Source organism: Macaca thibetana, chromosome 8 (genome assembly GCF_024542745.1).
Source record: "Macaca thibetana thibetana isolate TM-01 chromosome 8, ASM2454274v1, whole genome shotgun sequence".
Taxonomy (NCBI): domain Eukaryota; kingdom Metazoa; phylum Chordata; class Mammalia; order Primates; family Cercopithecidae; genus Macaca; species Macaca thibetana.
Window position 1 is genome coordinate 58,519,933 of NC_065585.1, and position 12,712 is coordinate 58,532,644.

Genomic DNA, 12,712 nt, shown 5'->3' on the forward strand with positions numbered 1-12,712 from the left:
CCTTTCCAGCAGGAGTGTGATATCTTTTTCTTAATAAGATACTCTTTGAGATTGTTTTACTACAGATTTTGATGAAGTAATTTTTAAGCTTCCAATATCATGATCGATTGCTTTGGGGATGGGAGAAGATTAATGTAATTTTTGCTTGGGGTAGCAGTACCTTCAGATTTTCAAAGTTTGTAACTCTTAACATAATTGTTTCCATAGGTAATGGGAAACCCAGGAACTTTCAAAAGAGGCCTTTTACTCTCAGCTTTGTCTTATTGGGGTTTTGAAACTTACCAGGTTATCTCTCAGGCTGCTGTGGTTCATGCCGCAGCCAAAGGTAAGCATAAATTAGATATATGGAACATTTAGAGTTTTTTTTTGTGTGTGTACATTCAGAATTTTTATTTTAATACAAATAATCAGGGTAACATTAATAATAGAAAATCCATATGGAAATATTCACTATCTACTCAGTGAGAAATGGGAAAACAACTTCCCTGTCTAACTGCCAACCTACTGTTTGAGGAGCCAGAAGTTGACGTGAAGTTGGAAGAAGGTCACCTTTTCCAACTAAACCCCACTCCATAGCTATGTGCATTTTTATTTGAAGTCTCCACGACCAGCGGAAACAGTTGAGAACTGAGAACTAAAATACTGTTTTTGGCAAGGGTTTGGCTAAAGAGTCTGAGATGTGTTAGCACCAAGAAGGGAAAGAGAAATTGAGCAACATATGAAAAAGGGGCTGTAGGAACAAACACTGAAAAAATAAGTCAACTATAACCTATTTCCATCCAGAGCAAAGGGACAGTGCACATATATTCATCTTCTCAAGTGTGGGCTACACTGTACATTGACTCATACTATTTCAAACATGGTCTATTGGAAAGATTCAGGCCCCCTAAGGGCACTTGGCATAGGACCACAGTGACAAGCTAACAGGCATAGACAAGCATGGCATGACCCTAAAGGCAACAACACAGCTTTAGATAATAAGTGTTCAGAAAAAAATCCCAGAGCTGAGGTTACAAATTCCAAGTTAGCTATAAACATTCTTTGGGGAATTCCTTTAAAGATATGAGTTGAAATAAAACAGAAAATCTCCTAAAGAACAAAATGGAGAAATAATGAATCTCTACCAAGAACCGATTATTTTAGGTTTCTCATTTGGATGGCTCTCCCACCAGATAGGTGGTGGGATTACTTCAAAAGTAATGAGTCTACTACAAGAAGAGGCTGTTTGGTCCAGTGAGGGCGAACACGCTTTCTAGAAATAACTTTCTCTTCCCTCACCTGCATTCAAAATTAGAACCCATCAACCACCATTAACTACAAGGCCCGTATTAGTTAATAATCCTAGATTTCAAGTACTACTACATGTAAACTATTATCTTAAAGAAAAAAGTTCCAAAGGAAATCAATAACTATTATATAGGCATATGACTTTTATGAGAAATTAAACTTAAGAGTTTCCATCTGCAGGACAGAAATTGTTAAGAGGTAACGTGCAGACCTCAGGCACCACATAATATACCCTCCAATAATGAACTACGTTTCTCCCTAAATTCTTCGTATTGGACGCTAACCTCTCCAGCATGAAATCTTCTACTCTGTAACCGCTCTTTAAACACCTCCCTCTAATCTCAGTTTCCTTCTGTGTTTATTATTTAGCAAAATTACACTTAAAAAAATAAACATTTCCACCATGGCATATGTATACCTATGTAACCTGCACATTCTGCACCTGTATCCCAGAACTTAAAAAATTATGTAATTAAACCAGAGGGAGGGTGAAATAAATAAAACTCAAGTTAATTTACCATGTAGAGCTATACGGAAGTGAGGAAGGTGCTCTTACATAAACCCTCTCTGCCTTCCACACTCATGTGTGTATCTTCTTCCTGATAAGTCTGAGGTTGGGGGAACTGCGCCTTACTTTTCCTCTCCTATATCCCCTAGTGCGGCAATATTAGAAACCAAGGAAGGAAAAACTGGCCGAGTTGTCATATGCCAAGCGGCCAATGCCTCCTGAAATGAAGGTAGGTTCACGTGGTCTCTCTTAAGCAGAAGAGAATGTCTAGAAAATAAAATATTTAAAAAACCATTGAAAATCCAACAAACCACAGCCTTGAGGTGTGCATGGAATGCATGGGATAAGAAAGGAATCAGTAGCAGCATTCAGAAGCAGTCCTGGGTTCATCCTGATGACGTGTCTCCCTCGTTCAGGGAGAGGTGCCTTTCCCATGCTGGGAGGGACGTGGAAGGAGGCATGACTTAGACATTGGTGGTGGTCTCCTTAGCAGCCTGGGTGCTGTTCATCTCCATGATGCCGTCCTTCCCAGATCTATTTGCACCATGTGCCTGCCCTTGAAAGGCCCATGTGATATCCTCAAAAGTCCTGCCACGGGTATCAGGGACTTTGAAGAAGGTAAAGGTCAAGAAGGTGATGAGGAAGCCGATGAAGATAAAAAACATAGGCTCCTAAACAGTAAGCAGCAGAGGGGAAGAGCAGTCCCACTAGGAAGTTGGAGGTACAGTTGGAGCAGCTGACCATTGCCATCGCAGCTGGGCGGGAGCCCTGGCTGAAGAGTTTGGCCACAATAAACCAGGGAATGGGACCTGGTCCAATTTCAAAGGCCACAAAGACCAAGATAGCCCTGATAAAGACAAAGCTCATCCCATTATACTCATCCTTTAATAACAAACAGTCATGAGCATGGAACAAAAAGCCATCCCTCCAAGACCTATCATATGCAGAGTCCTTCTTCCTGTCCTTTCCAGCAGAAATAGGGAAACTACAGTGAAGGTAGTATGAAACACACCTAGATGGTCTCTTGAACACCTGCATCCTTGAAGATTCCTGTTGAGTAATAGAACACAGCATTGATTCCAGAGAGCTGCCGAGAGAGCTGGAGCACAAGTGAAATGATGATTGGGTCTCGGTAGCTGGATACTCTAAAGAGCTCTAGCACGGTTACTTGCTTTTCTTGTGACATCCTTGCACTCTCATCTTGCATCTCCTGGATGTCTTGGGATACATCCTGGATGCTCCACAATGGCTGGAGGATCTGCTTAGCATTCTCCTCTTCTTTTCTGTTAATGAGCAAAAACCTGGGACTTTCAGGGCAAAATGGAAGGGCTGTACTTTGTAGGATAGCAGGAAGGATGGGAAAGCCCAATAGCACCAGCCATAGCTCTTCAGACCCAAGGATGAATTCCAGACCAAAGATTTGGGCCACTAGAATTCTGACAATGATGCCCAGCTGGTTGAGAGTGCCAAAGGTACCCTGCAGGGCAATAGGTGAGATCTCTTCAATGTACATGGGTACAAAACCTGTGCACAGTCCGCAGAAGAGGCCAATAACCAAGCAGCCCAGGATCAGCATTTCAGCCAACTCAGCTACTTTACACAATCCCATAAGGCAGCCACCAGAGACAGTCAACAGGTTGACGATAAGCATTGAATTGCATCTGTGAAAGTGGTTGACAAAGAGTCAAATGGAAAAGGAGCCAGTAATACCAACAATGGAGAATATGGCCACAGACAAAGACCAGAGGGACATGAGCAGCGTCTCAGAGGGAGGGGTATTTGCCTGGTCCCTCAAAGTGTTATTGATAAATTCCTTTATTATCATCTCAGGAGCATTGATGACCCCAGTGTTATAGCCAAATTGGAAAGAGCCGATTGTAGCAACTGTGATGGCGAAGATCAGAGCTGGGGTGACCTTCTGTGTCCCCATGGCCCTAATCTAATTCTTTTCAAGTCTTCAAGAAAGATCTAGGAGTGTGTCAGAGGTGGGAATTGAACAGTGAGAACACTTGGACACAGGAAGGGGAACACCACACACGGGGGCCTGTTGTGGGATGGGGGGAGCGGGGAGGGATAGCATTAGGAGATATACCTAATGTAAATGACAAGTTAATGGATGCAGCACACCAACATGGCTCATGTATACATATGTAACAAACCTGCACGTTGTGCACATGTACCCTAGAACTTAAAGTATAATAATAAAATTTAAAAAAAAAAGATCTAGGAGTGGGATTGCAGACACCTTTTTTAGCCAATAAAACTTTCAAATTGTCCTCAGCAACAGGTTTTCTCCAGGTCCTCAGGAATGCTCTAAACTCTCACCATTACAGCATCTCTCAAGTTATTTTTGCTTGTTATTTTGTTAATAGCTTAGTTTATTTTTTGAGACGGAGTCTTGCTCTGTTGCCCAGGCTGGAGTGCAGTGATGTGATCTTGGCTCATTGCAACGTCTGCCTTCCAGGTTCAAGCCATTCTTCTGCCTCAGCCTCCTGAGTAGCTGGGATTATAGGTGCGCATCACCACAGCTGGCTAATTTTTGTATTTTTAGTAGAGACCGGGTTTCACCATGTTGGTCAGGCTGGTCTCAAACTCCTGACCTTGCGATCTGGCCGCCTTGACCTCCCAAAGTGCTGGGATTACAGGCGTGAGCCACTGCACCTGGCGTAGCTTAGTTATTTTTATATAGATAATGAAACTAATATTGCTATGGTCTGGATTATTTTCTGCCTTTCTCTACTTGTCAGCCTAATACCATATATATATTTTTTCCCTAGAAATTAGAGCTGCCTCAGCGATGCTTTATTAATAGTTTATATTTTTGTAGAGCCCTTTACCTAAGAATTCAGAATATTCTTTTACATTTTTAAAGGGTTGAGTTTGAAGAGCTAAAGGGAAGAAAAAGGACATGCTACAGAGACCATGTATGGCTCACAAAGCCTGAAATATCGTACTCTCTGGATCTTTACAGAAAAAGTTTGCTAATCCCTGCTTTATAATGACAAAATGAAACCAATCCCAGGGTGTTATATTCTTCTTGATATGGTTAACAAAAGGCCCAAGTACTTTGAGATAGATAGATTTTTATTTACAAACAGAATGCTGCTTGGTAAGTAACAGGTTGAAAGTGAAAAAAAGAAAAATCCATCACATTTTTTATTGGCATAATATAGATAAGTAAACATATATTAAAACTTGACTGGGCGTGGCAGCTCATGCCTGTAATCCCAGCACTTTGGGAGGCTGAGGTGGGGGGATCACTTGAGCCCAGGAGTTTAAGACCAGTGTAGGCAACAAATTGAGACCCCCATCTCTACAGAAATTGAAACAATTAGCTGGGTGTGTGGTGCGTGCTTGTCCCAGCTACACAGGGGTCTGAGGCAGGAGGATCACCTGAGTCCAGGAGGTCAAAGCTGCAGTAAACCGTGGTCTCACCACTGCACTCCAGCCTGGGCAATGGAGCAAAACCCTGTCTCAAAAAAAAAAAAAAAAAAAAAAAAAAAAAGACTTGCCAGTTTAAAAAAATTAGTTGAACCAATTGTGAACCAAAATTTTGGTATATTACAGCAATATCATATGAAAGAATTAATGGCTTAAGCTTTTTTGTTTTTTGCAATTCTCACCTTTTAAAAAGGAGAAGGTGATTGGGGAAAGAAGCAGAGACTTGATTTTGAATAGATGGTCTTATTAAACTTCTGATAGAATTTGAGAATGTGATCTAAAGGTTGATAGTTATCTATTGATTTCATTTATCTATGATTATCTTCTTTAAAAAGCAGATAATTGAGAAACCCTGCACTGTGTTTTTTTTTTTTTAATGTATTTATGAAGAAGGACTTGTTTTGTTTCCGGCTGAATGATGTATTTTGGCAAATACTTAATTCATCTTTTTAAAGCAACCTAGACTTTAATTCTCACAGCAGCCTTATAAAATAGTACAAGTCTTATTATCTTATCACATTATAATAATTTTTGAAAAGCTCACAGAGTTAAACTTCTTGAAAGTCAAAATGTTAGAGTGGATATTAGAACTTTTTTATTTTGAGACAGAGTTTCACTCTGATGCTTAGGCCACAGTGGCATGATCACAACTCACTGCAGCTTCAACTTCCCCGGGCCCAGGAGATTCTCCCACCTCAGCCTCAGGAGTAGCTGAGACTACAGATGCACACCACCATGCCTGCCTAATTTTTGTATTTTCTGTAGAGACGAGGTTTCACCATGTTGTCTGTCTGTTCTGGTTAGCTTTATTGAAGATCACATAGTTGTAGATGTGCAGCTTTGTTTCTGAGTTCTCTAACCTGTTGCCTGGCCTATGTGTCAGTTTTTGTACCAGTATCATGCTATTTGGGTCACTGTAGCCTTGTAGTATAGTTTGAAGTCAGGTAGTGTGATGCCTACAGCTTTGTTATTTTTGCCTAGGTTTGCCTTGGCTATTTGGGCTCTCTTTTGGTTCCATACAAATTTTAGGATAGTTTTTTGTAATTCTGTGAAAGATGATGTTGGTAGTTTGATAGGAATAACAAATAGGAATCTGTAAATTGCTTTGGGCAGTAAGACCATTTTATCAATATTGATTCTTCCTGCCCATGAGCATGGAATGTTTTTCTATTTGTTTGTGTCATCTCTGATTTCCTTTTCATTCTGGTAAAAGATCTAACTGTATTCCTAAGTATTTTATTATTTTTGTGGTTGTTATGAATGGGATTGCATTTTTTATTTGGCTGTTAGCTTGAGTGTTACTGGTGTATAGAAATGTACTGATTTTCATACATTGATTTTGTAACCTGAAAGTTTACTGAAGCTGTTTATCAGTTCCAAGAGCCTTTGAGCAAAGACTGTTTTTGGAGTTTTCTAGGTAAAGAATCATATCATCTGTAAGGAGACATGGTTTGAGTTCCTTTCTTTCTATTTGGATGCCTTTCATTTCTTTCTCTTGCCTGATGGCTTTGGCTAGGACTTCCAGTATTATATTTAAAAGGAGTGGTAAGAGCGGGCATCCTTGTCTTGTTCCATTTTTCAAGGAGAATGCTTCTAGCTTTTGCACATTCAGTATGATGTTGGCTGTGGGTTTGTCATAAATGGTTCTTATTATTTTGAGGTGTGTTTCTTCAGTGCTTAGTTTGTTGATTTTTTTAACGTAAAGTGATGTTGAATTTTATCAAAAGCCTTTTCTGTGTCTTTTGAGATGATCATGTGGTTTTTCTTTTTAGTTATGTTTATGTGATGAATCCCATTTATTGATCTGCATGTTGAACCAACCTTGCATCTCAAGAATAAAGCCTACTTGATTGTGTTATATTATCTTTTCAATGTGCTGCTGGATTCAGTTTGCAAATACTAATTTAACTATTTTTATGCCTATATTCTTTTTTCTTTCTCTGTTTATTAAGATGGGGTCTCACTCTGTCACCCATACTGGAGTGTAGTGGTGCAATCTTGGCTTACTGCAACCTCTACCTCCCAGGCAGGCTCAAGTGATCCTCCCACCTCCACCTCCTGAGTGGCTGGGGCTACAGGTGCATACCACTACATCTAGGTAATTTTTTTTTTTGTAGAGTTGGGGTTTCTCCATGTTGCCCAGGGTGGTCTTAAACTCCTGAGCTCAAGCAATCCGTCCACCTCAGCTTCCCAAAGTGCTGGGATTACAGACATGAGCCACCATGCCCAGCCCATCTGCCTTCACCTGAGTTAATGACTTGAAGTTTTCCTTTTCCATTGTGTCTCTGATAGGTTTTGGTATCAGAATGATGCTGGCCTCATGGAATGAGTAGGCAAGAGTCCCTTCTCTTCAATTTTTTGGAATAGTTTCAATAGGATTGGTACCAGCCCTTATTTGTGCATTAGGTTGAATTTGGCTATGACTCCATCTAGTCCAGGGCTTTTTCTGGTTGGTAGGTATCAGGCCTCTGAGCCCAAGCCAAGCCATTGCATCCCCTGTGACTTACAGGTATACGCCCAGATGGCCTGAAGTAACTGAAGAATCACAAAAGAAGTGCAAATGCCCTGCCTCGCCTTAACCGATGACATTCCACCACAAAAGAAGTGAAAATGGCGGGTCCTTGCCTTAAGCGATGATATTACGTTGTGAAATTCCTTTTCCTTGCTTATCTTGGCTCAAAAAACTCCCCCACTGAGCACCTTGTGACCCCCACTCCTGCCCGCCAGAGAACAACCCCCCTTTGACTGTAATTTTCCTTTACCTACCCAAATCTGGTAAAACGGCCCCACCCTTATCTCCCTTTGCTGACTCTCTTTTCGGACTCAGCCTGCCTGCACCCAGGTGAAATAAACAGCCATGTTGCTCACACAAAGCCTGTTTGATGGTCTCTCCACAGGGACGCGCATGACAGTAGGTTTTTTTTTTTGTTTTTTTTTGTTTTTTTTAACTACTGATTCAGTTTTGGAACTTGTTATTGGACTATTACAAGGATTTCAGTTTCTTCCTGGTTCAGTCTTCGGATGTTTCTAGGAATGTATCCATTTCTTCTGTGTTTTCTAGTTTGTATGCATAGAGGTGTTTGCAATAGTCCCTGAGGGTTTTTGTTTTTGTTTTGAGATGGAGTTTCACTCTTATTGCCCAGGCTGGAGTGCAATGGCGCGATCTCGGCTCACTGCAGCCTCCACCTCCCGGGTTCAAGTGACTCTCCTGCCTCAGCCTCCCGAGTAGCTGGGATTACAGGCATGTGCCACCACGCCCAGCTAATTTTTTGTGTTTTCAGTAGAGATGGGGTTTCTCCATGTTGTCACTCTGTCTCAAACTCCTGACTTCAGGTGATCTGCCTGCCTCAACCTCCCAAAGTGCTGGGATTACAGGCGTGAGCCACTGCACCTGGCCTGGTTTTTGTATTTCTCTGGGTTTGCTGTTAATATTCCCATTGTCATTTCTGATTATGTTTATCTGGATCTTCTCTGTTTCTTTTTCTTTTTTTTGAGACAGTGTCTTGTTCTGTCACTCAGGTTGGAATACAGTGACATGATCTCAGCTCACTGCAACCTCTGCCTCCTGAGTTCAAGCAGTTCTCCTGCCTTGGCCTCCCGTGTAGCCGGGATTACAGGCGCGTGCCACGACACCTGGCTAATTTTTGTATTTTTAGTAGAGACGGGGTTTCACCATGTTGGTCAGGCTGGTCTTGAACTCCTGACCTCGTGATCCACCCACCTTGGCCTCCCAAAGTGCTAGGATTACAGGCATGTGCCACCGTGCCCAGCCTCTCTTTGTTTCTTGATTAATACAGCTAGCAGTCTATGAATTTTGTTTATTCTTCTGAAGAACCAAGTTTTGGTTTCGTTGATTTTTTTTGTATGGCTTTCACATCTCAATTTTGTTCAGTTCAGCTCTTAATTTTGTTATTTTCTTCCGCTAGCTTTGGATTTGGTTTGCTCTTGTTTCTCTCCTTCCTCTAGATATTATGTTAGGTTGTCAATTTGAGATCTTTCTAACTTCTTGATACAGGCGTTTAGTGCCATAAACTTTCCTCTTAGCACTGCTTCAGCTGTGTCTCACAGATTCTGGTATGGTAAATCTTTGTTTTCATTAATTTCAAAGAAGTTTTTGATTTCTGCTTTAATTTCATTGTTTACCCAGAAATCATGCAGGAGCAAATTGTTTAATTTCCATATAATTGTATGGTTTTGAGAGATCTTGATATTGATTTCTATTTTTATTGAGCTGTGGTCCGAGAGAGTGCTTGGTTTGATTTCAGATTTTTTTTTTTTTTTTAATTTTGTTCAGAATTGCTTTATGGCCAAGCATGTGGCCTATCTTAGAGTATGTGCCATGCACAGGTGAGAAGAATGTACATTCTGTTGTTCTTGGGTAGGGTACCTTGTAGATGTCTGTTAACGTCCATTTGATTAAGTGTCAACTTTAGATCCTGAATATTTTTGTTAGTTTTCTGCCTTAATAGTATGTGTAGCACTGTCAATGGAGTGTTCACGTCTCTCAGTATTACGATGTGGTTATCGAAGTCTCTTTGTAGGTCTCTAAGAACTTGTTTTATTAATCTGTGTGCTCCAATGCTAATTTTATATATATGTTTAGGATAGTTGTTTTCATGTTTAATTGAACTCTTTGTCATTGTGTAATGTTCTTCTTTGTCCTTTTTTATCATTGATGATTTAACGTCTGTTTTCTCTGAAACAAGAATAGCAGCCCCTGCTCTTTTTTGTTTTCCATTTGATTGATGTTTCTCCATTCCTTTTCTTTGAGTCTGTGGGCATCATTGCATGTGAGATCTGTCTCTTGAAGACAGCATACAATTGGGTTATGCATCTTTATCCAACTTGCCACTCTGTGTCATTTATGTGGGGCATTTAGCCTGTATACATTCAAGGTCAATACTGATATGTGAGAACTTAATCCTGTCATCATGTGGTTAGTTGTTATGTGGACTTGATTGTATAGTTGCTTTACAGTATCAGTGAGCTATGAACTTAAGTGTGTTTTTGTGGTGGCAAGTATTGGTCTTTCATTTCCATGTTTAGCACTCCTTTAAGGACCTCTTGTAAGGCAGGTCTGATGGTAAGAAATTCCCTTAGCATTTGCTTGTCTGAAAAGGATTTAATTTCTCTTTTGCTTATAAAACTTAGTTTAGCTGGATATGAAATTCTTGATTGGAATTTTTTTTTCTTTAAGGATGTTGAATATAGTCCCCTAGTCTCTTCTGGCTTGTAAGGCTTCTGCTAAAAAGTCCACTGTTAACCTGATGGGATTCCCATAGTAGGTGACCTGCTTCTTCTCTCTAGCTGTCTTTAAGAGTTTTTCTTTCATGTGGACCTTGGAGAATCTGCTGACTGTGTGTCTCGAGGATGGTTCTTTTGTATACCAACTTGTAGGGGTTCTCTGCATTTCCTAAGTTTGCATGTTGTATGTGTGCATGCCGGCGAGGCAGTGGACAGAGGCTATGAGTGAGTGTGCACCTGTGGGGCTCCATCTGCAAAAGTCCTCCCTTGGGAAGGTGGGGGCCACTGGCAAGTATTTCACCAGGACAGCTGAGGCTATGTTGCATACGGGTGTGGCCAGGCAGGGACTCTGGGAGAGACTGGCAGACGGGGATGTTCAGATGAGACAGGCCCCATCCCATGCACAAGACAGCCCTGCTGTCTCCATGTCTGGCTGCTAATAAAGGCTAAGGCGACCTAGAGGAGTATGGTGAGCCTTGGGAAATGGATACTTATGACCATGCTGCACTGTTGCTATTCCCATGCTAAACCCTCTGTTCTCCACACAGACTAGAATTCTGTCTCTGGCAGCTCTCCAGGTGGTTCTCCCTGCCATTTCAAATGTCTTGGAGGGGTCTTAGGGTCTCCTGCAGCTAGGATCTCAAAGGTCTGTGATGAGAGTGGGCCACTCCAAACCAGTTTCAATTATCCTTTCCCTAGGAGCTGCTAGGTTCCAGGAATGAGTCTTGGTGCTTGGCAACCCCATGCAGGGTTCCCAGCTTCCTCCTTTTTCAGATTCAGGGTCTGTGTCCTCCCTGTATCCACTCTCAACGTCTTCTTTCTGAGTATCTGTTCAGCATGTGCCAGTCTACTTGATGATGGTCTCTCTCAGTGGGAGAATGTCTTCCTGGCTGTGCCTAGTCAGCCATCTTGGCTCTTCTAGTTTTTCAAAAGTGTCTTGAGAACATAAAAAGTTACTACATGTTTATTTTTGTTTTTTGAGACAGAGTCTCGCTGTGTCCCTGAGGCTAGAGTGTGGAGATGTGATCTTAGCTCACTGCAACCTCTGCCTCCTGGGTGGAAGTGATCCTCCCACCTCAGCCTCCCAGGTAGCTGGGATTACAGGCATGTGCCACAATGCCCAGCTAATTTTTGTATTTTTAGAAGAGACGGGGTTTTACCATGTTTGCTGGGCTGGTCTTGAACTCCTGACTTCAAGTGATCCGCCCGCCCCAAAGTCTGGAATTACAGGCATGAGCCACCACACCTGGCTGATATTTGTTAAGTTAAAAATAACATTTTAAGGTCCTAGACCTCTATGAGGCCTGCACAAGCTGGATGAGGCCTTTTTAGCCACAGTAGGGATGGGTGAGGGAGTCACATGATCACTGGTTTCTTTCACACTTCAACAAGCTTTTGTTTTGTTTTGTTATTTGAGACAGAATCTCGCTCTGTCACCCAAGCTGAAGTGCAGTGGCATGATCACAGCTCATTGCAGCCTCAACCTCGTGGACTCAGACAATCCTCCTGCCTCAGCCTCCCTAGTAGCTGGGACTATAGGCACGTGTCATCATGCCCAGCTAATTTTTGTGTTTTTGGTAGAGACGGGTTTTCACCATGTTGGCCAGGCTAGTCTCGCATTCCTTGCCTCAAGTGATCTGCCCACCCCGGCCTCCCAAAATACTGGAATTACAGGCATGACCGACCACACCCAGCCTCAACAAGCTCTTATGCCACTTTCCAGCATTCTCTTTTCTACCTCTTAAGTGAGCTAAGCTATGGAGTTCTGTAGTCTATTCCATTAGCGATTTCTAAATACGTAATACATTCTTATTAACTATGGTTATCATGCTGTGCAGCAGATCTCTAAACCTTATTCCTCCTGTCTAACTGAAACTTTGTACCATTTGACCATTGCCCCATTCCCTCCTGCCACTCAACCCCGGCCTCTGGTAACCGCCATTCTACTCTTTACCTATGTGAGTTTGACTTTTTTAGATTCCACATGTAAGTGAGATCATATAGTGTAGGTTGAGTATCCCTTGTCCAAACTGCTTGGCACTAGAAGTGTTTCCGATTTTGGATTTTTTTGGATTTTGGAATATTTGCATATACCTAATGAGATGTCTTAGGAATGGGACCCAAGTCCAAACACAGAATTTATTTGTGTTGCATTTATATCTTATGCACATAACCTGAAGGTAATTTTATACAAGATTTTAAATAACTGTGCATGAAACAGAGTTTGTGTAC

General features: G+C 41.6%; 1 protein-coding gene and 1 pseudogene across 2 annotated transcripts in view; one reads left to right on the forward strand and one right to left on the reverse strand.

The window, feature by feature from the left end:
- Positions 1-12,712, forward strand: part of RMDN1 (regulator of microtubule dynamics 1) — a 35,933-nt gene that overhangs the window by 1,427 nt on the left and 21,794 nt on the right. For both annotated transcript variants that reach the window (XM_050801238.1, XM_050801237.1), the window contains exon 2: positions 208-325. In XM_050801238.1, coding sequence (XP_050657195.1) covers positions 208-325 — 118 coding nt within the window. The remainder of the gene's footprint in view (positions 1-207; positions 326-12,712) is intronic.
- Positions 2,217-3,732, reverse strand: LOC126961170 (solute carrier family 2, facilitated glucose transporter member 3-like; annotated as a pseudogene).